The 12,889-nt window shown below is 46.1% G+C and overlaps 1 protein-coding gene across 3 annotated transcripts in view; it reads left to right on the top strand.

Moving 5' to 3' along the window:
• The window catches only part of SCRIB (scribbled planar cell polarity protein), a 120,042-nt gene that overhangs the window by 20,812 nt on the left and 86,341 nt on the right, over window positions 1–12,889 (top strand). For all 3 annotated transcript variants that reach the window (XM_010566785.1, XM_010566783.1, XM_010566784.1), the window contains exons 2-13: window positions 121–238; window positions 494–572; window positions 1,959–2,048; window positions 2,783–2,839; window positions 6,649–6,712; window positions 7,966–8,040; window positions 8,130–8,274; window positions 8,626–8,744; window positions 9,404–9,603; window positions 10,420–10,586; window positions 11,185–11,309; window positions 12,491–12,616. In XM_010566785.1, coding sequence (XP_010565087.1) covers window positions 121–238; window positions 494–572; window positions 1,959–2,048; window positions 2,783–2,839; window positions 6,649–6,712; window positions 7,966–8,040; window positions 8,130–8,274; window positions 8,626–8,744; window positions 9,404–9,603; window positions 10,420–10,586; window positions 11,185–11,309; window positions 12,491–12,616 — 1,365 coding nt within the window. The remainder of the gene's footprint in view (window positions 1–120; window positions 239–493; window positions 573–1,958; window positions 2,049–2,782; window positions 2,840–6,648; window positions 6,713–7,965; window positions 8,041–8,129; window positions 8,275–8,625; window positions 8,745–9,403; window positions 9,604–10,419; window positions 10,587–11,184; window positions 11,310–12,490; window positions 12,617–12,889) is intronic.

Below are 12,889 nucleotides of genomic sequence, written 5' to 3'. Positions count from 1 at the left end.
GAGGTTATAAGAGAAGGCAGTTGTCTTCTCCAGGGATGGATGCTCAGGTTTGCCCTGAGGTGAGAAGACAGGTTTCCCACAGAACTTCTGCTGACCCATTTTTGTTCTCTCCTGTCATAGCCATTCTTTAGGCTTCTGAACCTGCGCAAGCTGGGTCTGAGTGACAATGAAATCCAGAGACTTCCCCCTGAGGTTGCCAACTTCATGCAACTGGTGGAACTGGACATCTCCCGTAACGGTAAGGTCAAAGCTCAATGGGGAGTGGGTGCCCCACAGCCCTGCTTCTCTCAGTGTAGCAGTACTACCTTGTGCACTCATGTTCTAGAAGAGGCAGTACCCTTTCGCAGTCCTGCAGAGTGCTCTCATGGGTCCGGAGCTAAGAAAATATGTTTGTCTTACTGTGTCTTAGGCTGTCACCGGTACCTGGTGTCCCATTTTCCACATGATAGGCTCTTCTCAAGCCTCTTTTTTTCTTTCATGTATTTTTTTCCAGACATTCCAGAAATTCCTGAAAGCATCAAATTCTGCAAATCCTTGGAAATCGCAGACTTCAGTGGGAATCCTCTCTCCAGGTAGGAAGGCATATGCAACCCTTTTGTCCAGCTGAGTATGAGAGTTGAAGTTCCTCATTCTCCCTAGCTTTCTCTGGTCTTCACCTTGTAATTGTCTTCCCTTGAAGTCAAGGCCTAGGATCACCCTGCCTTTGCCATGATGTCTGCTCTCCTGACAGGTGGAATGCTCCGCATAGGGAAGAGCTGGTGTGTGCTCCCTCTTCTGCAGAGCCTATGGCTTGGACTGATGAGCCTTTAGTCATACTGTTGCCACTGGTGTGAATGGTGAGGACTTTTGTCCTCTTGGAATAAGTTTGTTACTCCTTCCCCAGCCCTTCACCCTGGTGCACAAACCAGAATGGATGTGGACTCGTACTACAGAGGAATAGAGAAAGGCCTGCATGGTATTTTCTGCTCTCTGTCAGTCAGTCCTTTTTGCTCTCTTTCTTATTTATAACTTAAGATGGCTGTCCTTTGAACTCTATGTTTGGCCAGTTTCCCTGGTATCCCAGTGCTCAGAGCTATGTCCAAGAACAGGGCTCTCTGCCTTGTCTCTTCAGTCTTCTGTCTCTACAGCTCTTAATCCCTAATGTTTTGGGAATTTAAGTGTGGCTCCTCTGCCTTGGTGAACCGTGCTTTCAGGCAGTGGTGTCTTGATGCATTGTCTGCCAGGGTCCCTGTAGATGCCAGTCTGACTCCAGATGCCTCCTGCCCTTTGTGCTTCTGGGCAAGCACTGCGCAAGTCACCCTTTAAATAGATTTAACTCTCTGCTTCCCTCTTGTGGTGCCAGACACTGCCAGAATGGGGCAAGCTTTCCAGCCGGTGACAATCCCTGTATCACAGGAATGACCATCACTTCTACGCTAGAAGTTATTTGTCAGAGTCTTTTTGCGTCCCAGAGTTGTAAGATGTGTGTTGTGAGCAATGGGGCATGGAAGCTCCAGGAACTGCCTGTGAACAGCAAAGCATTTCTCATTTTCACAGTCTTTCCCTGTTCTATTGCACCTTAGAGCTGTTATGATGATACTACTTGGTCCTGGGGAATGCTGCCATGTCATCTGCAGAAATATCCTTAGATGGGCATTTGGATTACTTGGTAGCCTTCCCTGCTTGCAAGTTTGAATGATCACATGGCATAATTTAGTCTGGGATTCGTATTTGAATACTGCAGAGCCAAGTTTGCACACTTGGACATGTAGTGACTTTGGTGCAAGGGGGTATTGTTGTCTTGGAAATGGGGCATATCCTGGATCAGGAGCCAGGGTCAGAGTTGGTTGCTGCTCTTCTACTTTCCACATGTTGATACCAACTGGGATAAGACTGGCTTTTGGGGGTTTTAAGTGAGGAATTTAGGGCTTGTTTTGTGCACAGAATTAGTGGTGGTTTGTTCTGTCATGTTTTCACAGGCTTCCAGAGGGCTTCACACAGCTTCGGAGCCTTGGCCATTTGGCCCTGAATGATGTGTCCCTGCAGAGCCTCCCCAATGACATTGGCAAGTGAGTATGCCCCCGTTCCTCATAATGGGGAGGAGGGGTGGGGTGGGGACACCATGCTGTTTGGGTGGTGACACTAGCAGGACTTCGAGGGAAAGAGCGTGCCATCCCAGTTATAGCTTGCCACTGTACTGAACATACTGTGTAAGGACCTCTAAGCATTATTCTTGTTAAAAGACAAGCTTTCTAAAAAGGTTCCTTTCCTGGTCTCAGCTGCTTCTCCTCCTCTGTGGTCTGTGGGACAGGCAAGGAGTGCATCCAGGCTTCCCAAATCCTCCATCTTTCCTTATTTTATGAGTGCCCATTTGCCCCTTTCCAAACAGGTGTGGTCTGTCCGATGATGTTGAAATGATTTATGCTGCTAGCAAATGGCCAAGGCAAAGCCCATGGGCTGCAGTGCCCCCGCTATGGGATTTGGCTTTCTACACATGAGGGATGTTATCTTTTTGGACAAACAGTCCTGTATGTGATACCATGTTTCCTTGTCCTGAGTTTGGGCACAGTGTTGTTTCCCCATGATATTGCAATAAGCAGTCACCTTCATAAGAAGTCATTTAAGATCCTCTTTGTTTTTTGTTTTCCCCTGTCATCTCCATTCATGTGTACACACATACTCATGTATATGCATTCGTGCAGGTCATGAGGGGTGGTTCCATGGGAAGGGATATGAGCATCTCCTTGTATCCCTGAAGCCCCGTTCAGTGAATCTGTCTTTCTTGCTCCCTTTTATCTTGCAGTTTAGCAAACCTGGTGACTTTGGAGCTACGTGAGAACCTTCTAAAGTCTCTCCCCACGTGAGTGTCTGTTTGTTGGCTTCAAGGAGTCTCCTGCCTGATCATTCTTACTGATTCTTCAGGGACTTGCTGTTTCTGTAGTACAGGCTCTAGCACTTTGCTTGGGAGGGCTCAAGGCTTTGCATAAATTAGCTGCATCTTGCTGGATTTCTGTAAATTGGGGTGAGGAGGGAGAGAGATGGTACAGGGCTTAGAAGGATGTTCAGTCTGCACTCAGCCTCTGTGTCAGGATTGATTTGAAATAGACAGGGTTCCACAAGAAAGCTGCTGGAAGTGGTGAGAACCATTTTTCGGAGCAGATGACGGATTCCTCTGGAAAAAGAGAGAAGAATGTACTGATGTGGGTATAGGAAGAACTCTGTATACAGTGACGTTCATAATTTGAAGAGCAGCAGAATACGGCTGAAGTTACATTTTGCTTCTCACATTTCTGTTTTCTTGGGTACTGAGCAGTTTGTGGGAATGGGTGGGATAACTGGCTTTCCTGCAGCAGACAAAAAATAAGCCAGCAAGAGAGAAGAGGTAAGTCTTGTTAAAAGTTTCAGAGGGTTAGGGACAGAGATGAATTCCTGGTAGAGGATCTGGTTGGTACAGCTGATGCTATCAGGTAGATAGGATGTGGAGAACTAATGAGTCTGTATGTTAATCTCTGGTTTGAAGCCCATAAGAGTTGTTTATTGAGTTTTCTAAGCTACATTAGTGCTGTCAGCTTTTTTTCTGCCTGCTTATGCATCCAACTGATGATTTCCCCAGTCTTCCTTGAATATATGTTGGAAGGGATTCTACCTGACTTCTTTTTGAATAGCAGTGTGTTTTGGGGCCACACAAACTCCTCAGTGAATGTGTGAAGCATGCAACTATTGTCACCTTCCCCAGTGCCCTCTTTACTATTCATGGCAAGTATTCAATTTGGCTACCTGTACTTACCCCCGTTGCTCCTGTGCTTTATTTAAAAAGGAGGGCAAAGGAGCATCTGATGATACAGTGTTCAAACAAGGCTTTGAGACTCTAAGCAGCTAGGGCTTTAGTCTTGCTTCTTCTGTGATGGCCATGCCTCCCTCACTGTGAGATGTTGCCTTGACTCAGGCATATGCTCTTCTGATGGTTATTTTCCTCTGGGACCTGCAAGTCCAGGCTTTATATGACATCAGTTATATCTGCTTGTAGAATTCATGTGTCAACTTTGACCCAGAGGACAAGACACTTCCAAAAAGGAGCTGAAAGAGTCTGCACTGCGCAGTTCCCAGGCTTCACATCTGGTGATTACACAATGTAGAAGCATAGTTCAAATTAACACTGTCATCTTGTCTCTGATGCCAAAGTCACTGGATCTTTTCTGCACAGAATTTATCAGCATTAACACCCTGTCACAGAAAGGCGATATTAAAAGACCAGCTGAGGTGGCCCCACATGGAATATAGCCACAAGGGAGAACCTGAGAGCCAAAGCTTCTTATGCCAGGTTGAGAACAGGCAAGCAGGAGAAGTTTGGGTCCTGGTGTTGGGACCCACTGCTCTCTGTTCCATGTGTTCTTTGTGTTCATACAGACAGCTACCACCACTGTGATGCACCATATAAACGAAGAGGTGCAATAGCTACATCCAATGTTGGGCTTTCAGACTGCAATGAAGAATTGTCCCAATGGCTTTTCACCACCTAGGAACCAGCAAGTATCTGGAGTTTGAGAATTCAGTCTGTGACCAAACCCATATGGTTTCTGGGGAGATACCTCATGCCTAGTGCTCCCTTGTTTCCCTATGTTAGATTTGTATGCCATCCAGCAAGATACTTGTAGCATGCTATGAATTTGGGTTTTTTATCTCTGAAAGATAAGTCCAGGCTTGATAATCATTCTGCAGTACAATTCCAGCTTCTTTTTCATCTTTCCCTAATTCCCCAGATTCTACTTTTGGATGATTTCCAAAAGTAGAAGAGGATCTTGAAGGCCAAGGCAATTTCACCAGATATGCCAGTCAAATATGAGATCGAAATCAATGGCTAAAGAAATTTCAGTGTCAGGTACTTTACCCAGGTCTGAAGCTCTTGTACTTAGTCTGGTTGCAGATTGTGCCCAAGAGCGGCTCTAAACGAAGTCCAAGTAATTTTTTCAAAGAGTAGCATGACTTATCAAAATGGATAATGCTTTCATTTTTTCAAGGTTACTGAACCCAGTAGGTAGATGGGCTTCAATACTGTGAATTTGTGACTGCATAATGCATCAGTGTCCTTTTGATTTTTGTTGTTGTTGAGCTCCTTAAAAGATCCAGCTTGCAATGACCTTTACTTGTCAAAATTTCATTTAATTGGTTAGTCTTCTGTTGTCAACTGAGTTCTGAAACAGTTCATCTTGTACAGCTGATTATCACTCCTCATCTCTCCCACGCAGATGGGATGCAGCTTGCCAATAATTTGGGAAGGCTAGGTCTTGTTGATGTATTCTCATGGAATAGCGGAGGGTGATCTATACTGAGGCATTTTGCAAGACCTCATATATCAACATGGATTCCACAGCTCACTTGTCCCTATTTTGGGAATTAAAACCATGAAGGTGTGAAGGGACAGTCAAGGCTGCTTCGTCCTTCAGAGAAGTCAAAGAGCAAATGTACACTCATAATGAGAGACTGCTATACAAGAGAATCCTTTTGATGATCCTGTTGATAAACCTTTGCTTGAGTTAATACAGTATCTCAAAATCCACCACTGCCTAAGGTAAAAACTTGGTTTTCCTGTGTAGCCCAAATATTTTTATAGCCCAGCCCAGTTAAGACAGAACTCTTTTGTTGCTTTCTCACAGATTCGCAGCTCCCAACTTCCTTAGTTTGGATGGCGTTGAGATGTATAGCTCTATTTCCAGAGAAATATAGTGATTTCTATATTAGGACAATTTCTTATGAAGAGAATCAAGAGAACTGAAGACCCTCCCTACTGGGGAAGTGGTCAGGGCTGAGATGGCAGTTCTGCCCTAGTGTAAAGTGAGAGACAGCAACCCCTGTCTGGGGTAGTGGGAGTTGGAGTTGATGGAGTAGGACTGAGAGCTGAGGACACATGAACACCTGGGCTATGTCAGAAGAACTGAATTCTGGTTTTGTGGGGCTGTAGACTGCAGGCTTTTATGTCACCAGGTCATAATGTGTTTGGATACTCGGGGCACATCCTTGGACCACCAGTGTTGACAGGCTTTGGTTCCCATGAAAGCTTCTTGCAGCATCTTGCCTAGTGAGCTTCTTGTCTGTATGTCTTGACCTCTTCTGAGATGTCATGCCAGTGTTGTCTTTCCCTTTCTTTTACGCAGCATGGGCATCCCATTCAGGGAAACTGAGGCTGTTGAATTTGTCATTCCTGCCTCTCCCTGCAGCTATGCTTCCCTTGCTCCCCAAGTATGTATTGTCCTCTGCTGACTCTCTTCTGTTATCTGTTAGTCTGTGCCCAGGTCCCCATCCTTGCTACAAAAATGGGCAGCAGTGTTAAGGTGTGGCTTGTCATCTGTCATGTTTTTGCTCAAAGAGTATTTTACGGTGGGAGGGGGAGAAGGTAAATTGGTGACAGCGTGGAAACTGGCCACTTTGGGAGTGCTGGTGCTACTGAACCCAATTGCCCGGTGCAGGTGGTCTGGCTTGGGGAAAGGTACCCACTCCCCTAAACCGCTTGGCTCAGAGGGACTACGAAAAAGGTCAGAATTGCCCCACCTGTTTCAGGAGTTATTAAAAACTATGTAATTTGTGAGATATGTGTCCCAGATGCTAACCTTCTATTCCTTCTTTCTTTTTTTTTTTTCCTCTCTTCCCCTCTCTACTCCTTGTATCTTGCAGTTCATTGTCCTTCCTTGTCAAGTTAGAACAGTTGGATCTTGGTGGCAATGACCTGGAAGTACTGGTAGGTGAGGGGTGGTGGGGAGGGAATATGGGTGGTTGGTAGGGGCAGAACCCTGTACCTCTGTGGGAGCAAGTGGTTTTTCCTCTGAAATGCAAAGAAATAGACCCACAGGTTGTTTGAGAAGATTCTGATCTGCCCACCATGGCCTAGTCATTGTTCCCAGAATAATGTTCTCTTCATGTGTTGGCCCTTGTCTTGCTTCCTGTTGTCCTCATGCACAGCTTCCTCTGCTCTTTCCAAGCACTTTTGCTCTGGGATGTTAATTCTTGCTATCTAGCTGCCTAAGGATCTTCCTTTCCAGTGAGACTCTTCCTTTCTCTTCTGTGTTGCACTGCCCCCAGTTGTTGTTTTTCACTTCTGCTAGGCCAACTTTCTGCCTTTCTCCTTTGTGATTTGATTTGTCTACTGCAAAGTGCAGGACCATTCCATGTTGTTCCTGGCAGTGAACTCAGCCAAACATGGGGTGTGTTCCCTCTGGACTGGGGTGCATCCATGGAGGGCTCTGAGTGTAAGTATGCTGAGAGCCAGTGCACAGTCTCGAAATCCAGCTTGTCTTGACATTCAGGGACCTCTGGTGATATTCTTTAATTTTGCAGCTATGGATTAAGCTGTTACTGAATCCTGCTCTTAATGTTCTGGAATGCTTTTTGGCAGAAAGCCCTTCTAAACTGGGAGGCAAAGGAGTTCATGCAGTTTGCTACGCGCAAGGCTGCAGCTTACTTGTGAGAACAGTTGTCTGACACGTGAACCACACTCCAGTGGTGCATTAACTCCAAACCCAAATGCTAATCAGCGTGTGTGGTGTTTGTGGAGTGATGCTATGAATATATGTATACCATTGCTGATGGTGCTGCTATATCATGTTGAGTTGGCCAGTGTTGTCCAAATGTTTGTTTTCATGTCTGAGAGGAGGAAGAGGAGAAAGACTCATTTCTTCCGTAAGGCCAGAATTTCCAAAACCCTGTTTAGTTCTTGTCTTGCCTGCTACCAGACAGTCCTTGCTGTTGTCCCATGTTTCCTGTTGGGACCTTCTGCAGCCAGTATGCCACCCCAGACATTTCCAAACATATGTGCTGCTATATTGTGGCACACCAACATGTTAGCTTCATAAACCATTTGGTGAATGGTTCTAGGAGGTGAGAAAGCAATAACAATGTCTAGCTTTGCAGAGGTGTGGTGTGATTTGTAGCATCCTAGAGCAGCTTCTGCCCTGTGGAAGCGAGTGATGCTATTACTGTCCTGCTCTGTTACAGCCAGATACTCTGGGAGCGCTACCAAACCTGCGTGAGCTTTGGTTAGACCGGAACCAGCTCTCAGCCCTGCCTCCAGTGAGTACCTGTTCAGGGCCATTGATTCACCACTTTGCTCCCTTCCTCAGGTGCTCCCTCGAGCCATAGCATCTCCTTTCTGATTCTAGGAGCTGGGCAATCTCCGCCGCTTGGTCTGTCTGGATGTGTCAGAGAACAAACTGGAGCAGTTGCCCAATGAGGTCAGTGGGCTAGTAGCACTGACAGACTTGCTCCTGTCACAGAACCTGTTGGAATGCATTCCGGATGGGATTGGTGAGTATTGCAGGATGGGGAGCAGTGCAGGACTTCACTGCCTTGGCAGTGCTCCTGGCAGGGGGGCTTCAAGCAAGAGTGTATGTAACAAGGTATTAGGGCTTGATGGACATAGTCGCAATAGTTGAGTGCAGAAGTAGTAGATGATACTGGTGAGCAGAACTCTACAGGACGAGTTCAGGTTCTTGATCTGCATAATGCCCAGGTGAAACCTGTGAACAAGCCTGGTGGGGAAGAAAGGTAGTGCCTGTATTGTTAGGTTACATAATCCCTGATGGGAGGCCAGATGAATGTAGACCAGCATCATTTTCTCTGCAGCATAGTTCACACCTAGCTTGTTGCCCTGGCCAGGTCAGCTGAAGCAGCTCTCAATCCTCAAGGTGGACCAGAATCGGCTGACAGAGGTGACAGAGTCAATTGGGGACTGCGAAAATCTGTCAGAACTCATCTTGACAGAGAACATGCTGACAGTAAGTACACCAGCAGCCATGCTTCCTCTCCTGTGCTGTTCAGTTTAGCCACATGCTAGGGATCTTTTCCCATCTTCTGGCCTCTGAGCCATATTCCTGAGCATGCTCCAGCTACTCTCCCTTCAGCTGCTTTGATGCACAGGGTTTCACCTAGCTCACAGGCTCTTGAGAAGACCCTTGTGGAAGCTGCTTTCTCTTACTGTTTTTTTTTTTTCCTCTGAAAAGTTCTCTAGGATAGCTAGGATGCTGGCTCTAGGATAGCCAGTCCTGAAGCCCATCCAATCTGATGGGAGCAGGACTACATCAAAAGCTGCGTTTGGCAAGGGGCCGTGGAGTAGTGTAATTTAAAATGGCCCTGCTCCAAACTGCTCATGATTTGATCATTAAAACCCAAGCATTGGGAATAGACAGAAGAACAGGAAAAAACTGTGGTGTTCTGAGTGGTGTTCTGAGTGTGCTGTGCTGAGGTGAGGAGTTGGCATGTAGCAGTGTGTAAGCCTGAGGAAAAACCTGTCCCAAAGTTGTAGTGAGAACTTTATAAACAATGTGTATGTTAGGTCAGAATGCAGGTTTTTTTCCCCAGATAGAGGGCTTTATGCCTTTATACCTTTATTCCACTGCTCTTCTCTTTTGCAACTACTGATTCATCTGCTTCCTAGGCCTTACCAAAGTCCCTTGGCAAGCTGGCCAAGCTGACGAACTTGAACGTGGATCGGAACCGGCTAACATCCCTTCCAGCTGAGATTGGAGGCTGTGCCAATCTGAACGTGCTGTCCTTGCGAGACAATCGCCTGGCCCTTCTGCCACCAGAGCTTGCCAACACCACTGAGCTTCACGTCCTGGATGTGGCCGGGAACAGGTCAGCAGCGGGAAGGGTAAACAGGCTTGTAGGCATGTTCCGGAGGAGGCTGCTGCGAAGGAGCAGCATGGGCTGGGCCCTGGTGTCTTTTGGGAGACACTGGATCTGTGCTCATCCCAGGATCCGCTGTTTGGAAAAGCCCAGGCTGGCTGTTTAGGGTTCTGGAAAAAGGGCATGTCTCTATCAAGCTTTGCCCGTTAAGCCCTTCTCTGTGTTTCTTGAATTCAGGGTAGAACTAGTGCAGAAGCAGGGGGGCATTTTGCCATTTGTGGAATAAAGATATGGGGAAATCCCTGGTCCACTGTCTTCCTTCCTGCAGATTTTGTAGTTTGTGTCATCAGTCCTCAGGTGATTGGTGCCAAAGCCTTGTTTATGATGTGCATAACCCCACAGTGTGCAAATATCTGTGATCTATTCTGAAAGATTCTGCACATTTTAGCTGCAGTTCTGTTAGCTGAGGCTAGTATTTTTTGCAGCAGTTGGAAGCTGACCAGAGCTTCTGTTTGGAACGCTCCCTGTATACTGGTCCGTGAAAGCATAATTTTTCTGTCTTCAAACCCCTCTTCAAAGTTCACCATTTTCACATAGTTGATGGGAGTTGTGCTCTGCTAAAAACTGGTGAGGGTGGATTACTGGAGTTCAGTCTGTGGCTGTAGCAGAGCCATATGCAACATGAGCCAGCTGCTTCAGTGTAAGAGTGAGGGATCCTGCAGTGGCTTGGCTCTGTCCTTCTCCAGTGCAGGTGAGGCTGCAGCTGAGTTGAAGTTCCTTTGTTACCAAGTAAGTTTAACCAGCAGTTCTTCTTTTCTTTTGCAGACTGCAGAACTTGCCGTTTGCTTTGACAAATCTTAACCTGAAAGCCCTATGGCTGGCAGAAAATCAGTCCCAGCCCATGCTGAAATTCCAAACAGAGGATGATGAAAAGACAGGAGAAAAAGTTCTCACTTGTTACCTTCTTCCCCAGCAGCCCTCTCCTAGCCTAGGTAAGAGACTGCATTATGAATGCTGTTTGCAGTGCTGTGTACTCTGGAGAGTGCTGTAGGGAAGAGGCCCTGAACCTTCTTGTCTGCTTGGTTGGACTGTTCTTTACTGTGGTACCTGTAGCAGACCTAGGCTCCTGAATGGCTGGTGGCAACTTTCCAAGGCATAGATTGTTAAAACTGAGAAATTGCTTCTCTGCCAAGTGGTAAAGAAGCTGCAGCCTAGTCTTCAAGTCTTCTGCTTTGATCTATTGACCAAGTAGTTAATTCATTGTCTGTGAAGTTTTCTTTCTGTCATGATGATATTCTTGTGTCAATACTTCTGATTCGTGCCTTAATCCTTTTTTCTTAGCTCTTGGGTAAGGAGTGCTAGAGCTGAACCATTCAGGTCCTTTTGTAGAGGCTGCTATAGAAATGGTGGGAGATGTACAAGAGGGGACAAGATCTGGAAGCTACATCCTTTGTCCTCAAGGCCTTTATGGTTTGATGCCATGGGCAGATATAACAGAAGTGCCCTAGTGGGTTGAGAACTGTCTTTCATCCAAGTCTAAAACCCTGCTCATTCAGAAAGTAGCTCCCACTGTGTTATCTTTCTCCGCAGAGAATCTTTTGCAGAACAGTGTGGATGAGAGCTGGACAGACACCAATTTAAACAGAGTCAGTGTGATTCAGTTCCTGGATGAACCGAAAGTAGATGATGAAGAAGAGTCTGGAGCTGAGAGACGGGTAAGAAGAGTTTCTGGAGGCTTGTTAGCTCCCTATGGAAACATAGGCACAATCTAAACTTTTTTTCCTAAGATGGGGAGCCATTCGTGTTTCACCTTGTAATACAGCTGCAGACATGCACAATACTTTTGCAGTCCAGAGGGCATTTGGTGCCCTGAGGAGACAAGCAGGTATGAAAGATAATTCCCTGAGAGCCTTTGTGCAGATTCTCATTTTGACTGCTGTCCCGTGGGAGTTGAGCTGTACCTGCTAACCTGTCCATGGAGCATTTGGGTGGTCCAGAGATACTAATAGTCAGAGCACTGTCAGGACTGGATTTTAGTTGACCCCCCTCATGAGGAAGAGCTGCACAGCCAAACTCAAGCCAGGCAATCTCCACCCCTCCAAGCATGGAACCAGATGCAAGCCCATGTTGTGGAGTATCATATTACTAAAGTAGCTAAACACTGTAGACAGCCAGCCTCAAAAACTATGGAAGATCATTTTGCTTTAATTGCAGATGCAAAGGGTAGGATAAAAGTTTCAGTTTTCAGCAAGTACTCTATTGGTTTAGATCTCCTGCAGGACTTTCTTCCCTTTTTATGTTGTGGAGAGAGAGTCTCTGGAGATCTGAATCTTTCTAATAAATTGTATTTGCATCTGTCCTTGAAGCACGTGTATGCTGCTGGTGTTTGGAGATTTGGGGGGTGTGTGTGTGATTGTTTTTAACATTTTTATTAATTTTAGAATACTGTTTTTCTTGACTCTTAGCTGGGCTGAAACTAGGTAAGCATCACAAATTCTGGTAGCATATGGGCTTGTCAGACATGTTAAGAAACACCAGAGGGATTAAGAAGATGTTCCACCCCTGTGTTCCTTTAGGGGTTTCTGTGTTGACAGTTTCATGTTTACTAAGCCTGAAGCACAATTTAAAACTTCACATCTCTATAATTCCTCCCAATCCCTCTATCAGATGGAGAGCAGGATAATATCCGAGAGAGAACTGATAAGTGTTCTCTGCCTCCATTTCTTCCCTCTTCCCAGTTGCAGGCTATAGTAGTGGAGATGCCCAAACCGGATCCTGCAATGTGACATTTAGATCATGTCCAGCTGGGGCTCTAGCACTCTGATAAAACATGTTATTTGAAGTGGCCCAGTCTTGAGGCATGGCACATGTTGCTCTGAGTGTTTTTCTTTGGTAGGGCTTACAGCGCAGAGCAACTCCTCATCCCAGTGAACTGAAGGTTATGAAGAAAGTGATTGAAGTTCGGCGCAATGAGGTGTATGCTGCAAAGCCTGATGCAGACCTGAATTCTCCTAACTCAGAAGTGAGTGCTGTTCACTAAATGGATAACCATAGAGAACATGTAGTGGACTTGGGGAATGGGGAGGCAGTGTGTGTAAGCTGGGCAGAAAGAACTTACTTTTGGGAAGGATTGGAAGGGACTGAGCATGGATTGCCTGGATTCCAAGGGTTGGAATCTGCATTGTGGTGTCAGCTGGGACCACTGAGATAAAGCAGGAGATGTAGCCAGGAGACAGAGAACAGCGTAAGGGGAATTGTGTGCATTGGTACCACTTTTGTCATAACACAGGGAGAG

This window comes from Haliaeetus leucocephalus, unplaced genomic scaffold (genome assembly GCF_000737465.1).
Source record: "Haliaeetus leucocephalus isolate CR32 unplaced genomic scaffold, Haliaeetus_leucocephalus-4.0 Scaffold218, whole genome shotgun sequence".
NCBI lineage: Eukaryota > Metazoa > Chordata > Aves > Accipitriformes > Accipitridae > Haliaeetus > Haliaeetus leucocephalus.
Note: the sequence above shows the minus strand (reverse complement) of the source record. Positions and strands in the feature narration are given on the sequence as shown.